We start from the raw sequence: 26,668 nt of genomic DNA, 5'->3' as shown, positions 1-26,668 counted from the left end.
TTTAAGACTCCGGAGAATGAATAAGACCGAGTTTTTATGGTTCGTATTCTTAGTTCACATCGCACTAACGGACATAACAAAATTGAAGTAACGGATTTCGACTAATGTACAGAATGAGGACAGTGAAACGTTAGCATTGACATGCATTTATAGAAATTAGATCCAAATATCTTGGGAGCGATGTTATTCCAGATATTGGATTCCTCAGGAAAATTGTAAAGAGCTGAGTTTCTGAACATTGGACGATACATCCTCCTTTCAACCTAACCTAACCTACCATCGAATTAAGAAGTTGAGGTTTTACAAATGATGAAATACATTTGAACAAAATTTGGTGATCTTTCCATTTGAACCAAAAGACTTCGAACTGGAATAACAAAATCCAAATAGGAATAATTTCAGTTGTAGTGCAAATCTGTTTAAGAGTTATATAAATCTTATTCTGAATAAATCACTTTATCTGATAGCTCTATTAAACGTTTGACAGGTGACCTTCATTTGGTAGTTAAATGCGATGGTCACGCTTAACTAAATAAATCTGAACATAAGCATAAACATTTTTGTAAAATAAACTATGTACAGTTGGCACATAAGTTGTAGGTTAATTGTATATTTCTTTCAATATGTATAAATATCGATATTTTGTATCCTAGGGATCTAAAGGAGAACAGTTAGTGGGATGAATCTTAACAAAATATTTAATCATAAATGTTCATTAAGCCCCCTTCATACGAGCACACAAGTAATATGATCTGTCAAAATTTTGTGTAGAAGAGAAAGGATGGGACCTTCTAAACGCAATATGTCTTGAAATCATCACACATTGAGAGAAAATAGGGATGGAAAATTTGACAGTTGTATGGCTCATTTTTTGAAATTATTCAAAAAACAAGCAAGTCGCATTAGATCAGGGATGTATTTTTATGTAAACACATGCAATAAAAGCGAAACAGCTGTTTCCATCTTACTATGTTATTGTTTCCAATCGTGTAAACACAAAGAATATAAATCATACGACTTTTATTATCTTTTTTGTTATACGAATGGAATTTAATTTTACTTTTTCATTAGACTTGTCGTACGTAAAGTGTGATCGCCCTTTACTGATGATGGGTCTACCAGAAAAGAGAAAAACATGTACCTCCGTCCGTCGTCGAAATCAAGGGTCTTAATCATTGGTGACCAACCTTGTAGTTTCGAAAAAAGTTTCTAAAACTGAATTTATTTGCATTAGGGCTTAATAGACCTAATATACAAAAGTAATGAAAAAAGAACTTTAAAAGCAACCCTGTATTGAATAATTGATTTATGACTAAAATAATATTGTTTATATCCCACTGTACTTATAGAATAATGCATTATAATGTTGAGTAACATTAATTGCTCGATTAATTTTTATCTATACGTATGGATTAAAAATAAACATTTATATTTACACCTTTCAACATTTCTGTAATTAAAAACCTTAAAAAAATTCATAACAATAGTAACAAAAACATATTGTGAAAAACAAATCATGCAAATGAATTAAACTATTTGTAAATCAAGTGTAATTTAAGCCGTGTTTTGTAAAAAAAGAACTAGTCTTTATATGAAATTTTGAATTTTTGAAAGTGTGGTTTAAATCTTATACGTTTTTGTTTCAATTCCAATTTTATGTTTGTTTTCAGTATGTTTTATGTATTAGATTAGCAAATCAACTAAGGAAATAGAACATGATATAATGAAAATTATTGTAAGGCAACTCATATAAACGATTAAAAGTCTAGCATTTGCGGCAGAATTTGAATTCGCAAACTTTCTGAATTGCAAAACAAATGACAAATTTAATCGTTTTAATGAGATGATGGATTAATTATAATAAAATTATGATTTTTTAAATAGAATTATATTGATGATGAATGTTGATGATGAATGATGAGTTTTTATTTTTTGAGCAACTTAATTATGAACAATTAAATTTAAATGAATTTATAAAAAAAATATATATTTTTAAAGAAAAGTAAAGGGCCAACATTACTCGTGCAAGGATAATTTTCATAACGAGGAAGTAGAAAAATAACAGCAGCAAACAATAAAATGTAAACTGTTCGGTAAAAAAATAAACAAATAAAATATGTTTATTGTTTTATTAAATATTAAATGGTAACACAGTAAATTTGTCCAAAATTTATGTAATTAGTTTTTTTTTTTTCAAATCCTTGTAACGAGTAGTCTGTTGTTACGCCCCTACCTTGACTATAGTGCCGACCTGTTGTAATTCAGCCGATTGACGATTGTCTAATAGATTTGCACGCTCCATTTGTTCCAAAGGTAATGATTCACGATTCTGATCGTTTAATAAACGTTCTCTCATCTCATGTATATAGGGACAACGCTGCATACCTTTTGGCTTTAGGCAATATTTGGTTATAGGATTTTGTTTACGGGATCAGGGGAAAAAAGGTTTTAATTACTTTTTAAGGTTTTTTGTTTGGGATAATTTTGTTTGATGTAAAAAAAGTGTAGAAAATCTAAATATTTTGTTAAGTTCTAAATATTTAGGTAGTATCAAAATTTGTGTAAAATATATTTTTGTTTTTTTTTTTTTTTGCGAAAAAATCAGTCAATTTTGTGGAAATTCCATTAGTTGTTATTGGTGTTTAGTTTTACTTGCTGGCTAATGATGGCAATACAAGGAGTTGGTCATGCTGTAAGTAAAAGAAAGAGAAAGGAAATATTAGTTAAGGTGAAATAAAATTTTATTATTTTCGATAATAATTTTAAGTTGTTGTTACAATGAATTCACATCACAACGAACATTGTGGATATCATAATCCTACTTTTGATGTCACGAATCCAAGTTTAGTCAAATCTATAGTCTAGTCTATAGTCTAGACTATAGTCTAGTCTATAGTCTAGACTATAGTCTAGTCTAGTCTATAGTCTAGTCTATAGTCTAGACTATAGTCTAGTCTATAGTCTAGACTATAGTCTAGTCTAGTCTAGTCTAGTCTAGTCTAGTCTAGTCTATAGTCTAGTCTATAGTAGTCTATATAGTCTAGTCTATAGTCTAGTTCTATAGCTAGTCTATAGTCTAGTCTATAGTCTAGTCTATAGTCTAGTCTATAGTCTAGTCTATAGTCTAGTCTATCGTCTACGTCTATAGTCTAGTCTATAGTCTAGTCTATAGTCTAGGTCTAGCGTCTAGTCTATAGTCTCGTCTATAGTCTAGTCTATAGTCTGTCTATAGTCTAGTCTAGTATAGTCTATAGTTAGTCATATAGTCAGTCTATAGTCTAGTCTATAGTCCTCAGTCTATAGTATAGTTATAGTCTAGTCTATGTCTAGTCTAGTCTAGCTATAGTCTAGTCTATAGTCTAGTCTATAGTCTAGTCTATAGTCTAGTCTATAGTCTAGTCTATAGTTCTAGTCTATCGTCTAGTCTATAGTCCTAGTCTATAGTCTAGTCTATAGTTCGTCTATAGTCTAGTCTATAGTCTAGTCTATAGTCTAGTCTATAGTCTAGTCTATAGTCTAGTCTATAGTCTAGTCTACGTAAGTCTAGTCTATAGTCTTTAGTCTATAGTCTAGTCTATAGTCTAGTCTCTACTAGTCTAGTATAGTTTAGTCTATAGTCTAGTCTATAGTCTAGTCTATAGTCTAGTCTTAGTCTAGTCTAGTCTATAGTCTAGTCTATAGTCTAGTCTATAGTCTAGTCTATAGTCTAGTCTATAGTCTAGTCTATAGTCTAGTCTATAGTCTAGTCTATAGTCTAGTCTATAGTCTAGTCTATAGTCTAGTCTATAGTCTAGTCTATAGTCTAGTCTATAGTCTAGTCTATAGTCTAGTCTATAGTCTAGTCTATAGTCTAGTCTATAGTCTAGTCTATAGTCTAGTCTATAGTCTAGTCTATAGTCTAGTCTATAGTCTAGTCTATAGTCTAGTCTATAGTCTAGTCTATAGTCTAGTCTATAGTCTAGTCTATAGTCTAGTCTATAGTCTAGTCTATAGTCTAGTCTATAGTCTAGTCTATAGTCTAGTCTATAGTCTAGTCTATAGTCTAGTCTATAGTCTAGTCTATAGTCTAGTCTATAGTCTAGTCTATAGTCTGGTCTATAGTCTAGTCTATAGTCTGGTCTATAGTCTAGTCTATAGTCTATAGTCTGGTCTATAGTCTAGTCTATAGTCTGGTCTATAGTCTAGTCTATAGTCTAGTCTATAGTCTAGTCTATAGTCTAGTCTATAGTCTAGTCAATAGTCTAGTCAATAGTCTAGTCAGTAGTCTAGTCTATAGTCTAGTCTAAAGTCTTGACTACAGTCTAGTCTATAATCTAGTCTATAGTCTAGTCTATAGTCTAGTCTATAGTCTAGTCTATAGGCTAGTCTATAGGCTAGTCTATAGTCTAGTCTATAGTCTATTCTATAGTCCAGTCTATAGCCTAGTCTATAGTCTATCTAACGATAAAAAGCTAAAAATCTTTACGTATAAATTAGTTTCGAAATCGTGCAAACTAAACATCTGGTACTACTACTCGATTTATGTGAAATAGATGACATAGTGAAGTTATGAAATTGCACAGCCTAGGATGGGCGCGCCTGACTAGAATAGATCACAATGCTAAACTACAACTTAAGAATAATGAGTATTCTAACTGGATAGGAATGGAAAAGAATAATTGATCAGGCTAGAGCTCATGCCGAGCTGTAACGTTATAAGATGATGACGATACTTTTATGAAATCCAAGCGTAAGCTGACCACTCTGCTCAAACGATAAAATTTTTTCGGGGCTATGTTTTATTTTGAAGTCTACGGTAATTAAGCGGGCAAATATAAAAGACAGGATGCCTTAGTTTATCCAAAATAACAAAGTGTGAAAAAAGATTCCGGTAATAAAATGAGATACGTCACCGACAGACAATGAAATCTCCAGAAGTCAGTTTTGGACTCTTAACCATTTTTCTGTGCAAAGTGAAGAGACTAACCTACCAATCGCAAACTCCAATCCATGACTTAAAAACTACAGAAATTAATCTGGAAAATTGACGGGCATCATAAGCTGCACCGATGGGACCATTATTAAAAAAATGATTATGATATTGTATTTCACCGATAGTGAATGAAATCTCCAAAAGTTACTGTTGGACTCCAAACCCCATTTCAGTCCAAGGTAAAAAACTAACAGCCTTAGTTTTAATAACTGTCAACTCTGCTATCCAAAATGACAAAGATTACGGTAATGAAATGAGATACGTCACCGACAGACAATGAAATCTCCAGAGGTCAGTGTTGGACTCTTAACCACATTTCTGTGCAAGTTGAAGAGACTAACCTATCTAGCGCAAACTCCAATCTATATCTTAAAGACTGTGGAAATTAATCTGAAAAATTTACGGGCATCATAAGCTACACCGATGGGACCATTAATATCAAAATGATGATTATATTTCACCGATAGCGAATGAGATCTTCAAAAGTTATGAAAATTATGAACTAACATAACTCAAATTTAAAACTTAAAGACTACTAATTAATCGCCACTATTACACCTAGATTTTTCAAAACCTGAGCCGTTTTCTATTAGATATGTCACCGATAGAGAATGAAATCTTCAGAAGTCAGTGTTGGACTCTAAAATTCACTTCTATGAAGAGACTAACCTACCTAACGCAAACTCCAAACTATGACTTCTGGACTCTAGAGAGTTTAGGGGCATCATAATTTAGAACCTACACCGATAGGACCATTAAGATCATGCCTATGAAATTCTCTGTCACAGATAGAAAATGAAATCCCCGAAAGTCACCGTGCAAGATAAAGAGACTAACCAACATAACACAAACTCCCATTTAAAGCCTACAGAGTACGGAAATTAATCGGCAGAAGTTAGGGGCATCATAATGATATAAGATCTACACCGATAGAACCAAATCATCAGACTACGGAAATGAATCGACAAAATTTAGGCCAGACACATATTTTCGGCTCTATCGGTCAAGAACTGCCGGAGTTAGGGTCAAAGGGGGTCCACTTTGGAAAAAATAATAAACATTTATTTAAAAAAAATGATTTTTTGGAAACAGTGAAAAAACTTCTTTGGACAATTCATCCAAATCGGAAGACATCGATTTTAAAAGTTGGGTCACTTGACATGAAATTGCCCTTATATAAAATGCCCAAAGATAACATAAAAATCCATATAGTGGAAATGATAACAATAAGAAACATTTAAGCAAAAACCAAAGTACCATTTTTTAAGTACCCTTTAGTAATTAAATAATACTTAAAATTAATATTTGTAATAAAAATATCAACATTTTCCCATCATCATAAAAATTACTGGCAAACCAATAGACGGATATGATCCATTAAAGTAATTTGATGAATATAAAAATACAAATTATAAAAAAATTTAAATAATTATTTAAAAAATCCTCTCTCTAAAAATTATTTATTATAAAAACAAAAAAACTTTCGTAAACTCTCTTTGTACTAATGACGTGATGTTTTGTTTTAAAATTCATTTCATTATTTTATTTATTTCGCTTTTTTGTTTTTGACAAATGTCTAGTTTAACCAGTTAGTATACAATTTAGCCATAATCATCGTCATGTTTAGACACACCAAAGTAATTAATTTTATTTAAGCACACTCTACGCTATGAGCGGTGAAGTTGAGTTTATCATTTGATATGGAATTTTTTAAAATATTTTTTAGATTATTTAAATAAGTTCTTGTATCCAGTTGTAAAGTGATAAAATCAGTGAACTTTTGCAATTATTTTGATACTAAACTATAGTGTAGAGTATCTATAATTCGTTATTACTTAACATATATTATTTGTCTACATTTAATAATTTCAAATCTACATTTGAATAACAAAATGTAATGCGAAGAATTTTTTAAAGAAATTTTAATAATCTTTTTATTATTGTTATTGGGTAATTAAGTAGTTAGACAAACAACTTAAATAAACAACAACACTTAAAACCAGTTAAATTACTATACTTTTGATTTGGCTTTGTTTTTATTTTGACCATTGTTGTTAGCAAAAGTGATTTGTTGTTTATATACCAAAAAATTATTAACATAAATAATTTTCACATAATTTATTAATACAGCAACAACAAAATCCATCATGAACTAAGAAATTATGTAAATTAACTTCACAAATAAACATCCACCACTCTCAGTTCTTTTTAGATTTTAGATGTCAAGAAATTTGTTTGTTACACTTGTTAACAAAATATGAATGAAACCAATTAAGAAGTTTTGCCAAAATCATAGTAAAAGAAGTGTTAATTATTTTTGTCATATTTTTGTGGGAAGTAGTATGATGTATGACAGAAATATTTGTCTTTCATATTTAAATGATTAAGCACAAGTGTGAAGTGACATAATTTTGTTACCAACTATAGAAGTTCTTTTGAGTCTTGATGTTTGTGTTATGAAGGTATGATTATAATATTACGATTATGAATGCAAATCACTAAGTAATATTTAACGAGCAATATCCTAATTAGGTTTTATGAGCAAAAGTAGAAAATAAGTAAAAATATGAAAAAAGGTAAAATAAATAGCAAACCTTATTTTTCACTATATGATAGAAAGCGTGTAAAATAATATTCATTGTTATTGAATTCCATAATTATAGACTCCCTTTACATTATACTTTTTAACTTCAACTTCGTTCCCTGTTATTACAAAAATGTCCGTCCATCTATCTGTAGCATAGTAACTGTCAGATTTTATGTGCAGGAGTTGATCTCTGAAAATCACAACTGTACAAGATTACTGTTTTTTTAATGTCTATTAACTCCGCTATCCAAAATTACCAGATTAATGAAATTCGAATATCTGTACTTTAAGCTAATACGCTTTCAATCTAGGGTTCAATGACAGGTATTGCATCAAAAGTTTTCTCTAAAAAATATATTGTTATGATTACTGCTAGATTTTCCGCCATTAAGATAGTTGCGAAAATAATCTGAGAATTACATCCGTAGAAACGGTCGACGTATGTAGAAGGTATAGAGAACCTAAGGAATGGGAAATCAGGTCGGATAGTAAAAAGTCAGCAACACAGATTCTCGTATTAGAATGAACAAGGTCTGTGCTTTGGATAACCGTTTTCCCAAAGGGAGACTTACTCACTGAAAGAATTGAGTAAAGAATCCGAGAATTGTATTTCGATGTACAATTTAGGGTTGGATTCTAAACCCAACCTAGGTGCAAATTATAGAGACTATTCTACAAAACGCATCTCTACAAACTTTATTCTAAGGCCTAAAAAATGACAAAATCAGGACGAAAAATTAAAGGATAGAAAACAGATTCAAGTATTGGAATGAACATTGAAGACATGGCCTTCTCTATATTATTGCACGTTTTATCTATGGCTAAAAGACGAAAATTGTTGGTAGATAACAAATTCTCCCAGTTTCTACAAAACCAGAACCGTTTTCCCAGAAAGATATTTAAGCCGCCGTAAGAATCACGAAAAGAATCTGGGAATTTTATGTAAATCGAGAAGTCAAGGTTGGACTTTAAACTCTACCTTGTCGAAACTAACATACAAAACACATATCTACAAACTTTATTCTAAAAGTATTGGAAACCGAAAATCAGGCCGGAAAATCTAAGGGAGTCAAATAGATATAGCAAAAATTTGTAGTATGGATTAGAGCGCTTTTTGTTTACCATGGGATGGTGATGGATAAAGAATTTTCTCTGATATAGGGGTACACATATGACCATAAGTTCCTTAAGATTAGAATACCAATTGAGGACAAGACTGTTACCTACACCACTAGACAATATACAACCACACAAGGAAAATATACAACCTAACTTGCAGTAACTATTTATTTGACAGAAGGTCAACTGAATTGTAAACGAAGTGTTCTTAATTTGTCAACGGTACATTCACGATTCACCAACGTAACGGGATCATTTGGTGAAAGCTTTATTACGAGACATAACATAAAACGTCGCTACCATTAAGTGGGAATTTTATTTCGGAACATTAAATGTATTGTAGTGAGCGAAATGCAAATATGTATGTTGGCGGATCAAATACAAATTTATAAAGATTTCAAAACAAAATTTTTGAATTTTAGAAGCCGAGAATTAATTCCAGCAAATGCTATAATACGTGAAGTTTATATGTAAAAAACATTGTCTGCTCTTATCTTTTTGATTTTCCATGTCCCACTATGTGGACTTAAAACTCTAATACTAAAATTTATAAACAACTGCTATAGCTTTGAAAAACACCAAAAAACAATAAAAATAAACAAAATACCTAGTTTTTGCACGAGCACCTTTGCAAATATGTATTATCATCAACCTTCGAATCCAAAAAAAAAACAATTTCACTTTTGTCGCTAAAAAACAAAATAAAAATGTAATCACTCAATGCATCAACAAATTCCCATTCGAACACTAAATGACATCATGATCTCACTTTTAAGCTTAAAATAGAATATGAACTTTAAAATTTATTTGTATTTTATGACTTTTATTTTACACAATTTCTCTCAGTCTATAACTGTTTGTACATCATCAAATCATGTTAAATAAATGACCACTAAATGTCAGTAAATTTAATTTTAATTTATTTTGTAAACAAACATTTTTAAATGAGCAAAATGAAAAAATCCGCCATCAAAAAAAAAAAAAAAAACATAATCATTAAAATATTTTTGCAAAAATAACAAGTAGAAAATCTAAACATCATATAAAAACATATAAAGTTGAAAATCGCATACTTTCTGCCCCTTCTCGATTCTATTCAAACATTCTAAATAGGAATGAGTATGAAAAGTATAAAAAGTTTAGTTAACGTTCCACCTAGTTGAACAGAGACACATTAATGAAAATAAATACTACTATTATTTGTTTGTAACTGTATGGCAAAAGCATGCATATGATTATGAACAGTGGGTGACAAAACAAAGCGATTGTATGATAGTCTATAGTCTAGTTTATAACCTAGTCTGTGGTTGATTATATAATCCAATCTATAATCCACTATAAATTGCAGTCTATAGTCTAGTCTAGTTCATAGTTTAGTTTATAGTCAAGTCTATAGTCTAGTCTATATTCAAGCCTAAAGTCTAGTTTATAGTCTTGTCTATTCTAGTCTATAGTCTAGTCTAGTCTAGTCTATAGTCTAGTCTATAGTCTAGTCTATAGTCTAGTCTATAGTCTAGTCTATAGTCTAGTCTATAGTCTAGTCTAGTCTAGTCTATAGTCTAGTCTATAGTCTAGTCTATAGTCTAGTCTATAGTCTAGTCTAGTCTATAGTCTAGTCTAGTCTAGTCTAGTCTATAGTCTAGTCTAGTCTAGTCTATAGTCTAGTCTAGTCTATAGTCTAGTCTAGTCTATAGTCTAGTCTAGTCTATAGTCTAGTCTATAGTCTAGTCTATAGTCTAGTCTATAGTCTAGTCTACAGTCTAGTCTATAGTCTAGTCTATGGTCTAGTCTATAGTCTAGTCTATAGTCTAGTCTATAGTCTAGTCTATAGTCTAGTCTATAGTCTAGTCTATAGTCTAGTCTATAGTCTAGTCCAGGGGTCGGCAAACTACGGCTCGCGCGCCAAATGCGGCTCTTTGGATGTGGAGCTATGGCTCTTTAGTTTCATACGCATTTTTTTATTTTAAAAAAAAATATATATCTTTCTGAATAGATTAACGAGCAGTGTTTGTTAAAACCAACAAAACAATTCGCAAACGTTTCTACAATATACACAACATTTCAACTTTGTTTAATCGTTCTGTATGTGAGACAACTAACAAATGAAAGTTTAGAGTCGTTTGTGAAACTTTAAACAACACGTTATGATCCAAACTTTCTAAAGCTATACAAACCTATCTCTCCTATTGAATTTGTTCCATGTACAAGTTAGTATTGTAAAAAAATTTTTAATTATTTAAATTTTTAGTTGAAAAGTTCCCTATAAACGATGGGGTATCATGAGCGCTCTTACGATGTGCCATTAGATAAAATGTAAAACATAATCATACATTCCGAAATTTTCGTGATTTTCGAATTAAAACATATTTTTTGGAAATTGAAAATATAGTAATTAAATAATTACTTAATAATGTAGAGAGTTTGAACACAGTTACCCAGAAAAAACTTACATTGAAAAGTAATGAGTTAAAAAGCTAATAAAATTTATTTTCACTACTTCTTCATTAGCATTTTAAGTCATTATTTTAACACGGCAAGTACTTCTACGCACGCTTACTAATAGGAAGTTAAAGAAGTACTTGCAATTTCTCTTACAAAACAGTTGTTGAGTAAGTTGTTTTGTTTTTTAATAATAAACAGATCCAGCTAGAATACGAACCAGGGACTTCGATTTTTTAGTCAAATGTTCTACACACTGTACCACTCCTTAGCTTTTTTATTGCGCATCAAATAATGGTTTTCACAATCAAAATTAATTTTGTTTTATTTTTTGTAAAACACAATTCATAAAACGCAATTAAATAAAATATGCAAACAAAATGACAAAGCCGAAAATAAAGTACTTCTATATCAGATTATAAGAAAGTCATTACTAGAGTACATCTAAGTAATGCAGACGGTAAGTAGTAGTTATTGAAAATTAAGTGGTTATGGAAGTACAACCCATTACCGAGTTTTTGCTGGGTAAATACTAAAAACTTGTTCTATTTAAAAACTTCAATATTTAAATATTGCGCGTTTTAGAAACGTTTTACAGTGATCTATAAAAGATTGATATATTTTTGACATACAATTTTTGGCTATAAATAAGGTACCAGAAAGCGTATTATGGACCGACCCATCCTTACAAAATTTGGTAATGAAATTTTGGATCCTACTTGTTTGTGTTGATTTTCATCACTATACTTGTATTTTTCGTCGTTTTCGAACTATATGGGTGGGTAGGGTCAATTCTGAATCCATCCTTAAATTTAATTAATTTGGTACAGATATTTTTGTTCCTATAAACTTGTTTATGACGAATTGCACCACTATGCTGGTATTATTAAGCATGTTATGAGCGTTAATTAAATCAGTTATGAACGTTAAAGTTATTTTCCGAAGTAGACCTTTTAAAAGGGGATTGGTCAATTATGTTTATGTTATGTTTGTGTTGAATTTTGTCATAATACTGCTATTACTAAGACAGTTATGAACGTTAAAATCAAATTTGGAAGATAGATTTTTGTTCTTATAAAAGTTGTATATTTTGAATTTCGCCGCTATATTGCTACTGTTAAGTCAATTATGATCGTTAGTCATTTTCTGAAAAGGACCTAATATTGGGGTTGGTAAAATATTTATCTCGATTGCCGCCAAATTAATATATTACTTTATACTGTATTACCTGCGTCATCAATTTTCGTGATTTTTACATTTCCTGATATGTTTCCAAATACCTTTTAATTGATAACACTGTCGCCCTACTCTAATAAAATTCTATATTTTTATATAACTAGTGTTTAAAAAATGCATTCGAATGACCCATAAAAATTCAAAAAGTATTTGTAGTCAAAAATCTATAAGAAAGATTCCTTGCAGAATGTCCTGTAGATCAACGGTTCCCAAATGGGGGTCCGCGGACCCCTAGTGGTCCGTAGTAAAATCCTAGGGGGTCCGCGAAGACGAACAAAAAAACATGAATAGACAATATTCTTTTATATGTATGTACAAATATCTCCAATTTTTGTGCAATAATCCCAAATTTTTTGGTGACTTTTTGAATTTTATTTTTTCGGTTGTTTATCAGGAAGAAGCTAGGCCCTACAAATTTATTGTATAACTTTTATAAAGTAAAGTATTGCGTGATTTGTAATTTTTATTTCCTGTATATGTACTGAAATAATGGTTTTTATTTCAGACAAATAATACTCTGCCTTACAATTAAATTAGGGATACTGGTATTCCGGAGTATGAAGTTCAATTCAAAGACAAGCTCATTACAGATTTAAGTTTATCAAATTGTAAGCAAAAGTGTTCTCGTTTGAAGGGACTAAAATTATATATTTTCAAAACAGAGGTGACTCTTTATGCATCTCTTTATAAATATTCCAATCCGAAGTGATACACAGATTTTAACTTGATTTTGTCGACCAATACATATTATTAAATTAACATCAGAAAATCCATAGCGTTTCGCGTAAATATGTAGCCAAAAACCATGAAGTAAAATAATTCGTTGGTATTTTAAAATTCAAATTTAAGTTCCAAATTCACAGTACTTTAACAAAGAGTTCAAATCATATATTATGCGGATAACGCATTCCGCAACAACATAGAAGAAGTCCAACTTTCTTATATTATTTTCCCGAAAACTTAGCTCACTTACTCAGTTCACCCTTTGCAATCGCAACAAATTTTTGAAACGTGACTCCTTAAGCACATGTGACAATATTTGATAAAGAAACCTTTTCGCTACCTTGAAGAAAAATGAACATGAAAGATCTCACGATCATAAAATGAAACATCATGAAACATATCAACAAAGAAGTCATTCTATCTTCAAAACATGCAATTGAAAACCTATCTGAAATATTATATATTCTCAATGTACGGGAATATTTTATAGATATGACATCTCTACATTTATTAGACCTAGGGATTAATGGACTAGGTCAATTTTCGGATGGACAATTATTTAGAACAATAGAATATCAAAATATGTATGGGGGTCCGCGAAATTAAATAAGTTCTTCAAGGGGTCCGCGAAGTAAAAATCGGTGGGAACCGCTGCTGTAGATAATTAAACCAACTTTATGTTTTTGAAGTGAATTCATAAAGTATTTGTAAAGTTTTAATAAACAACAATTTTGTGGCTCTTTTAAAACATATGTTTTGTAAACTGTAAATTTTGGCTCTTCCGACTCAAAAGTTTGCCGACCTCTGGTCTAGTCCATAGTGTAGTCTATAGTCTAGTCTATAGTCTAGTCCATAGTATATTCTATAGTCTAGTCTAGTCTATAGTCTAGTCTATAGTCTAGTTTATAGCCTAGTCTATAGTCTAATCTTTAGTCTATTTTATGGTATAATCTAGTCTAAAGCGATTTTATTAGTGTAGTCTGTAGTCTAGTCTTGTTAAAAATTTATAAATTATCTTTACAATTGTTGTCCACAATGACCCATAAATTAACCTTATAGTGTCACTCACTGTAAATTATGTTTACCTACAAGCAAATTCACAACTTTAATAAAAAGTAATGAAATGCCATTTGAAAAAAAAAACTTTAAATGTTCCACTAAACTAAAAGTGTAAAATAATGTAGTTTGTTTTTACTTATTTAATTTTCAAGTGTTTAATTGTGCTGCTGGCTGGAAAAAATAAAAAAATATTATTGTTGGAAATTTTGTTTTTGATTTGGCTTAAAAACAGACAGACCCATAAACTAACGTTTGGTTGTTCTTTTAATGTGTCGTTTTTAAACTTTTTTTGCTGTTACAAGCCCATTGTTACGTGTATTGTATGCAATTGCAGCTATAATGATGATGACGTTGATAATGTGTAAATATGTATGTATGTTTGTATATAAAAAGAATTATATTAAAATGAGACATATACATATTTATATGGTCTATAATAAATAAATTACATTGGAAAGTTGAATAAACTTTAACTGTTTATTTTATTTACAATAAAAGAAATGCATAAATAAATGGAGATTTTGGTATATAAAACGTTCGGACTGAAATATATGTAATTTAAATGTTGATGTGTTGTACATATGTAAATATTTGCTTTGTAAATTACTGTAATTTTAAATTATAATTCCCGAGATACTTCTAGGTTTATAGGAAATTATGAAAGTCTCTCCTTTGGGTCTGAACCTCCTCTATTCATCTCAAAGTCATCTCCCGAGCTAAAACTCAAATCACTAACATAGTCAAGTACGAGCACCTGGTACTGCATGGAAAGTAGTTCTAGTTGGTAGATTTTTATCTCGGTTCTTAATGAGTTGATCTCAAAAGCTGAAACTTAAAAAAGTCCCTGCTGAGGGACTGAACTAGAATTAAGCTATAATTAAACTACAATTGAACTAGAACTGAACTGGAACTGAACTAGAACTGAACTAGAACTGAACTAGAACTGAACTAGAACTGAACTAGAACTGAACTAGAACTGAACTAGAACTGAACTAGAACTGAACTAGAACTGAACTAGAACTGAACTAGAACTGAACTAGAACTGAACTAGAACTGAACTAGAACTACTGAAACTGACTAGACTGAACTAGAACTGAACTAGAACTGAACTAGAACTGAACTAGAACTGAACTAGAACTGAACTAGAACTGAACTAGAACTGAACTAGAACTGAACTAGAACTGAACTAGAACTGAACTAGAACTGAACTAGAACTGAACTAGAAACTGAACTAGAACTGAACTAGAACTGAACTAGAACTGAACTAGAACTGAACTAGAACTGAACTAGAACTGAACTAGAACTGAACTAGAACCTGAACTAGAACTGACTAGAACTGAACTAGAACTGAACTAGAACTGAACTAGAACTGAACTAGAACTGAACTAGAACTGAACTAGAACTGAACTAGAACTGAACTAGAACTGAACTAGAACTGAACTAGAACTGAACTAGACTGAATAGAACTGAACTAGAACTGAACTAGAACTGAACTAGAACTGAACTAGAACTGAACTAGAACTGAACTAGAACTGAACTAGAACTGAACTACGAACTAGAACTAGAACTGACTAGACTGAACTAGAACTGAACTAACTGAACTAGAACTGAACTAGAACAGAACTAGAACTGAACTAGAACTGACTAGAACTGAACTAGAACTGAACTAGAACTGATCTAGAACTGAACTAGAACTGAACTAGAACTGAACTAGAACTGAACTAGAACTGAACTAGAACTGAACTGAACTGAACTAAACTAGAACTGAACTAGAACTGAACTAGAACTGAACTAGAACTGAACTAGAACTGAACTAGAACTGAACTAGAACTGAACTAGAACTGAACTAGAACTGAACTAGAACTGAACTAGAACTGAACTAGAACTGAACTAGAACTGAACTAGAACTGAACTAGAACTGAACTAGAACTGAACTAGAACTGAACTAGAACTGAACTAGAACTGAACTAGAACTGAACTAGAACTGAACTAGAACTGAACTAGAACTGAACTAGAACTAAACTAGAACTGAACCGCAAATAACATGTAAAAATATTTCCCCTAGTTAAAAAATATGGACGACTACAGTAGCGTGCATGCACACAGGTGGTCACACATTAATTTGCGCACATCCGTTTAGAATTAATAGTTTTCTTTAAAAAAAAAAAACAAATCACACTAATTTGCTTTTGTGTTTTTTTGTTCCCCCCAAAAAAAATCCGAAATAAGAGGGCTAAAGTTTTTTTCGGCTAATTATATGGATACAGAATTTGGCTTTTGTTTTTTATACATTTTTTATTTAGATGTAAAAAGCAAATGCCGGCGTCTATGATTAATGTTTTAAGCAGCTACATAAACACCATTTACACACAAAAAGAAACACTCGACCATGTTCTACACACGTTATAAATTACCATATGAAAATCCCAAACAAATGGTTACATACATTCAGTCATTCAAACATCCTATACTACCTATCCCATACGAAAACAAAAAGTATCAAAATCTTAAATTTTTGCTCATAAACAATATGAATCTTGTCGCAACAGAATATTCAGATGAAAGAGACGAAAACAAAATAAAGAAATAAAAATAAAATAAAATGACATAGAAATTAGAAATTGTTTACAGTTGCAAATACACAAAAATTACATACATTTTTAAAAAAATGTAAAAACCATGTACGTTTGAGAGTTCTATCCATCTCTGTGTGTAGTCAGGTTTAAGTGCTTGTCTACTAACACCGGTATAATAAATACATACTTTACATATTTGTATCCAAAAGATACTGCATTCAAAATTCTGTAAGTATGTATAAATAATGTGTCTATTTGAAAAGTATGTGTTTTATTATTAGAGCATAAAGACACTCGTGTGCACAATTAAGATGATCTTAAACAAAAAGTAAATGTTTAAATCTACTCTTGTAAATATGTAGTATGTATCTGAATATGTAAATTATAATGTAAAGTGAAAAAAAAAAAACAAATCACAAATATTTTATTGTTTATGAATTGTATCTGTCTATGAATTTTCTTTAAATGTAAATTATTTATAAGTAGCATGCAACAAGCTGCACACAAATATTCATATACATATTTGTATTATGGTAAAATAATTTAATTTAAGCAGGAAGTAATTTCTGTTGTAGTTATTAAATTATATTTCTTTTTTTTTGTGTTTTTATAGAGATAAAATTAATAAGAATGTTATTATGGTTGTAAATATTTTATGATGGTTTAATAGGGAAAATTCTACATATGTTAGTAGTCGACAATATAGGAAAATATTTTAAATAAAATTAATTATTAATTTAAAAATAAATTAAATTACGGTAATATAGAGAAACAATTCAAATTGATTTTTCCTCCCCATTGCTGGTATAGAGATGTTAATACACATACTTGTGTACTGATATGTTTGTAACATCCAAAACGAATGTTTCCAGTACAACAATCTCAACATCTCAGAATTACTTTCTGATTCGATTTAGTGTTATCTGCCCATGTAAATTACATACATATCTTAGAAACTTTAATGGACCAACTTGCAATAACGCCAATTTTTTCACTATAAAATAGTTTTCATTTTTTTGTAGCCATTTTACTATCAATATTATGAGCGTGACACTTCCCATATGAATTAAATGCAAAAAGTCGAATATCTGTGACACTATTAAAGCAAAATTCCTTAAATTTTGAATGAAAAACTCTAACATCTATATGAAAATTGGAGGGAAAATTGGTCGTACCACTAATAGGGGGCGTGGCAGCACACATATAAATACAAAAATTCGTATATTTGGGAACAGTAACAGTTTTTTAACAAATAGGCCTCCGTTCGCCTATTTAAGCCTTAATCGTCTTAGAATCCAATAAGGACCTAGAAATTCTAGTTCTACAATTTATTATGCAGCCATTTTACTATCAATATTGGGGGCGTGGCTCCTCCCATATGAATTAAATACAAAAAGTCGATTATCTGGGAAACTATCAGAGCTGAAATCCTCAAATTTAGCATAAATACATATTTGAGGGAAAACTAGCTGTACCACCAAGAGGGGGCGTGGCAACATGTAAATCAAGTTTTTTAACAAATAGACCTCCGTCCGCCTATTTATGGCTTAATTGTCTTAAGCCTATTATTACAAGTTGGCAATAACTAAAGGTAGGATTTTATAATGCAGATAAATTATTTCCAATTATTGTAATTGTACTTTAGTAAAGGAGATCTTTCCGCAAGCTTATCTTCCCGTATACATATAATAAAGAAAAACAAATTATTGGCATTATAAATATCTATAGCTACACACAGAAAAAAGATTAGTTGGAAATCGGTTGCCATCATTAATATTTCATAATTTCGATAGAAATTTAATTGTTATTATTAAAATAATGCGACTCCAACTATTTTTCTATGTTTAAAATCGAAAGAAAGTAATTTGAATCAAATTAAGGTATAATCAATCATGTTTTTAGTTAACACAATCGAATCGTAACATTTCGAAAACTATCTACAAAATTCGATGGAGGTAGCAAACTAAAATACAGCAAAAATTTGTTAGTACCAAATATTGGTCGATGTAACAAATAAATTCGGTTAGTTTATAAAAATTCAGTGCTCAGAACCGATAATACCGTAGTTTCCTTCTGACGTTTTTAAATAATAATTCAAAAAAATTAAATTACACAAAAATCTAAAATTTTATTAAACCAAGAAATTTTACATTTAAATTAAACAGGAACAAAAATATATCAGTGGTTTGTCATTAATAAGACTGAATAAAGCAGAAATCATGTGTAAAACAATGGTAAGTTAGATAAATGTTCAGGAAACACACAAATCTAATTGATTTTTCTTTTTCATAGTTTCATGATGAAATTTCCACGCAAATGTTAGTGAACATTGGGCAAATGTTAGTGATAATTTTTAAAAGAATTCTGTCTATTAAACAGGAATTGAGGAGTATTGGTCACTATTTGTTAAATATCTAAGGTATTTGAAATTTGTCATCAAGAACAATTTGAATATTTCAAGATGACATTGGAACTGGAGCAAATTGGGATAGTCTTTCGAAAAAAATATATTTTTAATGTAAATTACATGTTTATGTATGTATCTAATGTATGCGCTAAAATAAAGTTAAATAAACAAAAAAAAATATATAATTTTTTAATTACCGAATGATTCGATTATTACAATCATATTATAAAATACTATTTGTAGTTGTGCTTACCAATATTTTCAGTTACTATATTGAAATAATTCGGTATGAAGCATTGAAATATTCGGCTATTGCAATCGATTTATATGATAGTTGTCGTAACCGACCAAATTCGATTGGCAACAAATTCGGTTAACACAACGAAACTGTTTTCTCTGTGTATTGTCAAGTTGTAATAATGGGCCTTAGAATCCAATTAGGAGCTAGAATATTAACCAATCTTTTGGAATAGTGGGTATAAAATTAATAAAAACAACCTTTCACCTGACATTGATAAAAAGTTGTCTTAAATGAACTTAGTCTGACGAATAGAAAAGTTTGACGGCTTTATTTCGGACCATGATATTCCGAATTTGTTTGACTCTGGTGTGAGCTATAATGCTCACCACGATCGGGATTCATTAGCTAATACTTGTGATTGTGGGTTTCATTTTTAAACTTAAATTGATATAATGAACTAAAGGTTTGCTCCGAAAATCCAAATTGTGTCGTAGTATTTAGTACTTTCAAATTAGATTCAATTATCTTTAAACAATCCCCTAAAACCCTTTTTGCTGAGTTCATATTTTGTTAATATTCAGTAGTTATTTCATACATTACTTGGTAATGAGTGGTCGTTATTAGCCACCAAATTTAATTTAATAGCATAAGTTTGGAATTGTAGCAACTGTCTAACAAACAAGAGTTACTGGTTCAATTTTATTTTTTTAAATTACATTGGTTTTATATTTTTATGAAAAATTTAATATTTAAAAAATTAAAATATTTAATTGTTATAAAATATTGCCTACTAAATATAAAACTGTGTCATATGTACAGTTTTAATTCGTTTATTAAATCATTTCAAAATGACTAATAGCTGCTGATGCAGCATTAAAAAAGACAAACTTTTCGAACATTTTATATCATTGTTTGTCAGGACATACTGTTCCATCAATAATATATAGTCTTTTCCCAGTCTCTTGTTATCGCTAAAATGTACACATGTAAATTTTATTGAACAAGTTTACAGAATAAACTCATAAACTGACAATAGCGTATAAGTTTGTATCTGATTAAATACTTTTGAAAATTTCCGCCATTGTGTCATTAATATAACATTGAAATATGCTAAAAGTGTCATGTAAAGCATGCACATAGGCACACACTTAAGAGTGTTAATAACCCATTAAGAGATCGAAGTAGGAAGGAGGATGTCCGACACCAACTGGGAATCCAAAATTTGAAATTTTCCCAGCAAAAACTTACATTGAAAAGTAATAGCATTTTAAGTCAGTATTTTAAAAACGGTAATGATATTGGAGGCAAGAACTTACTACACTCGCTTACAAGTAGGGACTAAGGTAATTACTTACTACGATCGCAGGCAAATAAGGTCACAAGTAAATTTGTTTTTGAGAAAAAAATACAAATCAACAATGGGTTAAAGTTAATGGTAATACATCGATTCATACAAATAAAATTTATTGTTTCGAAAAGTCTGTTAATAACGCTGTATCGTGTCTGTGTGTACTCATGTATGTATGTATATGTAGTTAATTATGTATGTGTCTATAATAAGCATCGAAAGGATGCTGTGTTTAAAACAGGATGTTAGGCAAAATGTAACACCCATTTTATGTATTGTCTTTTAATAAAGTTTATTGGCAACCGTGTGTGATTTTTATTAAATACAGATTTTAACATAAATTTAATCGAATCAGGTTAATAAAAATCAAAAAAAAAAACAAAAAACTTTACAGAGACAAAATTTGTATTAAAGTGTTAAAAATATGAAACCTTTTTTATTGCTTTTTATATACATTTTTTGAACAAAGATAACAGTATTAATTGTTTTCTATATTTATTTTAATTTTTTACAACACAAGGTCCTTAATTGTTGTTTGTTTTATGTCAAAGGCATAAGAAGAAAACTGTTCTCTCTTTACGTTTTCTTTTTTCATACTAGTATTCCAGAATATATTGTGAAAAAGTGTTTCAAGGATAACGTTGGTGTGTGTAAGTGGTTATGTGTTACAGGAATTTGTTAATATTCTCGACACCTTGCTATTTTTATAAATGTCTATGAATTTATTAGACACCTGCTCGCTTCCCTTTTTAAGGCCAGATAAAGTAAAGCATACAAATAGAAAATTATTATTAGGAACAAGTTCATATACGATTAGAGAGACGTGTGAGTGTGTGCTTTACATTTTGCACAAGTAGAACATCCTTGAATTTTTGTTTGAGAATTACAATAATATTTACTACAACAGCAGTAGGTATATTTAGACAAAAAAGCTTTTAACTTCAATATTGGTGTGAATTATTAAAAAAACCCATTAAAATGTATTCTTTTTTTCTTATTAATCGATTAATATTAATTTTACGTTTAATAATGTGTAGATGTTGCTTTGCCTCCATCATTTTACAACCCTGACCAATATTATGAAGTAAATATAAATTTATGGAAAATATAAAGCAAATTCAATAACACATTTTTAACAATGTTTAAATGATTTTTATTCCAATGGTAATCTTTTAAACCAATTTTCGATTTCTTTCATAGAAAATTTTCGAGAAATTTTCTTTTTATAGAAAATTTTCGGTAAAGTTTATTTTCATAGAAAATTTTCGATAAAGTTTATTTTCATAGAAAATTTTATTTTTATTGAATATTATCGATAAATTTTCTTTTTATAGAAAATTTTCGATAAATTTTCTTTTTATAGAAAATTTTCGATAAATTTTCTTTTTATAGAAAATTTTCGATAAATTTTCTTTTTATAGAAAATTTCGATAAATTTTCTTTTTATAGAAAATTTTCGATAAATTTTCTTTTTATAGAAAATTTTCGATAAATTTTCTTTTTATAGAAAATTTTCGATAAATTTTCTTTTTATAGAAAATTTTCGATAAATTTTCTTTTTATAGAAAATTTTCGATAAATTTTCTTTTTATAGAAAATTTTCGATAAATTTTCTTTTTATAGAAAATTTTCGATAAATTTTCTTTTTATAGAAAATTTTCGATAAATTTTCTTTTTATAGAAAATTTTCGATAAATTTTCTTTTTATAGAAAATTTTCGATAAATTTTCTTTTTATAGAAAATTTTCGATAAATTTTCTTTTTATAGAAAATTTTCGATAAATTTTCTTTTTATAGAAAATTTTCGATAAATTTTCTTTTTATAGAAAATTTTCGATAAATTTTCTTTTTATAGAAAATTTTCGATAAATTTTCTTTTTATAGAAAATTTTCGATAAATTTTTTTTTATAGAAAATTTTCGATAAATTTTCTTTTTATAGAAAATTTTCGTTAAATTTTTTTTTTAAAGAAAATTTTCGATAAATTTTTTTTTTAAAGAAAATTTTCGATACATTTTCTTTTTATAGAAAAATTTTCGATAAATTTTTTTTTAAAGAAAATTTTCGATAAATTTACTTTTTATAGAAAATTTTCGATAAATTTACTTTTTATAGAAAATTTTCGATAAATTTACTTTTTATACAAAATTTTCGATAAATTTACTTTTTATACAAAATTTTCGATAAATTTACTTTTTATACAAAATTTTCGATAAATTTACTTTTTATACAAAATTTTCGATAAATTTACTTTTTATACAAAATTTTCGATAAATTTACTTTTTATAGAAAATTTTCGATAAATTTACTTTTTATAGAAAATTTTCGATAATTTTACTTTTTATAGAAAATTTTCGATAAATTTACTTTTTATAGAAAATTTTCGATAAATTCTTTTTTTATAGAAAATTTTCAATAAATTCTTTTTTTATAGAAATTTTCAATAAATTCTCTTTTTATAGAAAATTTTCGATAAATTCTCTTTTTATAGAAAATTTTCGATAAATTCTCTTTTTATAGACAATTTTCGATAAATTCTCTTTTTATAGACAATTTTCGATAAATTCTCTTTTCATAGAAAATTTTCGATAAATTCTATTTTCATAGAAAATTTTCGATAAATTCTCTTTTCATAGAAAATTTTCGATAAATACTCTTTTCATAGAAAATTTTCGATAAATTCTCTTTTAATAGAAAATTTTCGATAAATTCTCTTTTCATAGAAAATTTTCGATAAATTCTCTTTTCATAGAAAATTTTCGATAAATTCTCTTTTCATAGAAAATTTTCGATAAATTCTCTTTTCATAGAAAATTTTCGATAAATTCTCTTTTCATAGAAAATTTTCGATAAATTCTCTTTTTCATATAAAATTTCTTTTATAGACAATTTTCAATAATTTCCCTTTTTATTTTCTATAAAATTTTCGATAATTTTTCTTTTTATTTTCCATAAAATTTTCGATAATTTTTCTTTTTATTTTCTAGAAAATTTTCGATCATTTCATAGAATATTTTCGATGAATTTTCATTTTAGAGAAAATTGTCGATAAATTTATATTTTATATAAAATTTTCGATAAATTTATATTTTATAGAAAATTTTCTACAAATTTGTCAATGGAAAATTTTCGACTGAAACCTCTTTTAATGGAAAATTTTCGATAAAACGCTATTTTAATTGAAAATTTTCGATAAAAGTCATTAAACGATAATTGACAATTTTCTATAGAAAGCTTTTTTAATGGAAAGTTTTCGAAAAAACACTCTTTTAACGGAAAATTTTCGATAAAATGCTCACTTAATAGAAAATTATCTATAAAATGCTCTTCAAATAGCAAATTTTGGATAAATTTTCTTTTTATAGACAATTTTTGATAAATTTTCATTTTATAGGAAATTTTGTATAAAATGCTCTTTTAATAGAAAATTCTCGATAGATTTTCTTTTTATAGAAAATTTTCAATAAATTTTCTTTTTATAGAAAATTTTCAATAAATTTTCTTTTTATAGAAAATTTTCAATAAATTTTCTTTTTATAGAAAATTTTCAATAAATTTTCTTTTTATAGAAAATTTTCAATAAATTTTCTTTTTATTAAAAACTTTCAATAAATTTTCTTTTTGGAGAAAACTTAAAAAAAAATCTTTTTGTAAAAAACTTTCAATATATTTTCTTTTTTATGAAATATTTTCCATAAATTCTCTTTTTATAAAAAATTTGCGATAAATTTTGTTTTGTGGAACGTCTCATTTAAATTTTACATTTTGGAAAATATGCAATTTGTGGAACATTTTCTTTTTTTTAATTTTTAATGTCTTTTTCTAAAGCACAGTGTAATTGTTTTCAATTAAAAATTAGCTTTAAAATTATGCGTAATTTCATCTACAAATTATTTTGTTTATACTAGCGGAAAAAAGAAAACAAAAATTAAATTGGAACAAAATATTGACACACATTTGTTGTTCATTAAAAAAAATAAAATTCAAACACTTGATGTAATATTTTTCCAAAAATTTTTTAAAGATTTTTTTCTTTAAAAACAAACAAAAAAGCTACGAAAACAAACACCAGAGAATTGTATATTATTGTCAAAACAAAATTCCAGCCTTACAATTTTTCACAGATTTATCTAGTGTCGGCTGTTACTTTACAGCTTTTTGTTTTTTCTCATCGCTTTTTGGCAAACTGCCCAAAAATTAATTTCAACAAATGGCATTTTAATCGAACGAACCCAGCTATGAGTTCATACAAAATGATTCGCTTGTAATGAGTAAATAATTTTCGATGATTTCTTTTTCAACTATTAAAGCACAAGTGTAAATTGATGATGTTGTCTGTGAGAGGAGATTTTCGGTTTAATTTTTTAATGTTTTTTTTTTTTTACTTGACTCTTAAAGTTTAGTCAATTAACATGATTTTAATAAAAAAATCATCAATACATTTACTATTTGTTTTGTTTTTATTTTGAAAAAAATTACACCATTTTTTTCAATTCCGTGAGGCGTGAAAATTGGTAATATCACTTGCACTAATTATATTTCATTTATCACTTTGATGATTTTTTTGTGTTATTCTATGATTCATTATACATGTTTTGAATTTCCAAATAATATTCTAGTTATATATTAAATCATCCTACATTGAAACAAAATTTCAAAAATGTCCTTAATATGAAAATTATCTAAACTTTTAAGAATTTTTTGGTTAAATTTTAACTACAAAGTAATTTTAAATTTAAGACAAGGTTTACAGTAATATAACCAACAACAGGAAAATTTTATTTAAAAAATTTACTTTAGACTATTGATGTGGTGATGCATAAATCTCAGATTTTCTAAAATGTTTATGTTCATTGTCAAATATGTGAAAAATGTTTTCATGTCAAAATTTGACATGTGTCTGTTTATTATTCAAACAATACAAAAATAGTTTTTTATGGTAAAATTCTTCTTTTTTCCTAAAATTTTATGTAGAAGATTTTATAAATACATACATGGTATTTTTAGTTATTATACAAAGAAACAAAAACATTATTTGCAAATATAATACCTATTTGCCAAAGTGATTAACTCCATTTTTTTTAATATTAAAAAATATTGCTCAGTTAATTTCTAACTCCAAATTTTTATATTAATATATTAGAACTTTTTTATTGGACTTAATATATTAATAAATTTTATAAAATATGTTTTATAAAAAAGGAACATTTAATATTGCAACAGTTTATTGTTTTATTTACCGACCAATTAAAAACATTCCAATTATATTTTCCCTTTACATCTTTAGCAATTTTGTAACACTTGTTAAGTGTAATTTTTATTTCAATTTTATTTGTCCGCCATTAATAATCTGTTGTCAATTTTTAACAATTTGTTGGGTGGGTGTGGAACAAATATTTCTATCTAACAGGAAGTTTTTTGTTTTCTTTGTACTTACTTATATTTTTCTTATAACGGTTGAAATTTTTTATTTTTCAACAAAGTTGTAACAACAAAATTGCATGTTTTCATAACTCTTTCCTACACGATGTAAAGGAAAACAATATACAAATGAACTGAAGTACTAAAGGGATTTCCGATAATGATCACATAAATATTGATTTATAGAAAATTTTTTGAATCTAAATTTTCCTTTATAGAATATTTTTGAAAAATTCTCATTCAATAGCAAATTGTCGAAAAATATTATTTCAATAGAAAATTTAAACAAATTATCTCTTTATAGAAAATTTTCGAATAATTGACCTTGAATAGAAAATTTCTGTTTTCATAGAAAATGTTCAATTAAACTCTCTCTCTACAAAGTTTTCGATAGAATTCTCTTTAAATAGAAAATTTTTGATTTCATAGAAAATTTTCGATAAAATTCTCTTTTTGTAAAAAATTTTCCAAAAGTTCTCATTCAATAGAAAAGTGTCGAAAAATATTCTTTCAATAGAAAATTAAAAAAAAAAATATATA

At 28.1% G+C, this 26,668-nt stretch overlaps 1 protein-coding gene across 12 annotated transcripts in view; it reads right to left on the bottom strand.

The window, feature by feature from the left end:
• Positions 1–26,668, bottom strand: part of LOC119601014 (proton channel OtopLc) — a 107,307-nt gene that overhangs the window by 57,775 nt on the left and 22,864 nt on the right. For 5 of the 12 annotated variants that reach the window (XM_037951645.1, XM_037951642.1, XM_037951649.1 and 2 more), the window contains exons 2-3: positions 2,234–2,690; positions 2,021–2,086 (exon numbers count right to left, since the gene is read on the bottom strand). In XM_037951645.1, coding sequence (XP_037807573.1) covers positions 2,021–2,086; positions 2,234–2,383 — 216 coding nt within the window. In that variant the 5' untranslated portion in view covers positions 2,384–2,690. The remainder of the gene's footprint in view (positions 1–2,020; positions 2,087–2,233; positions 2,691–26,668) is intronic. The other 7 variants (XM_037951651.1, XM_037951648.1, XM_037951659.1 and 4 more) reach the window with 2 other exon arrangements.

This window comes from Lucilia sericata, unplaced genomic scaffold, assembly GCF_015586225.1.
Source record: "Lucilia sericata isolate MDLA Ls3-8-SP2 unplaced genomic scaffold, ASM1558622v1 Contig000135F_arrow, whole genome shotgun sequence".
NCBI classification, from domain to species: domain Eukaryota; kingdom Metazoa; phylum Arthropoda; class Insecta; order Diptera; family Calliphoridae; genus Lucilia; species Lucilia sericata.
Note: the sequence above shows the minus strand (reverse complement) of the source record. Positions and strands in the feature narration are given on the sequence as shown.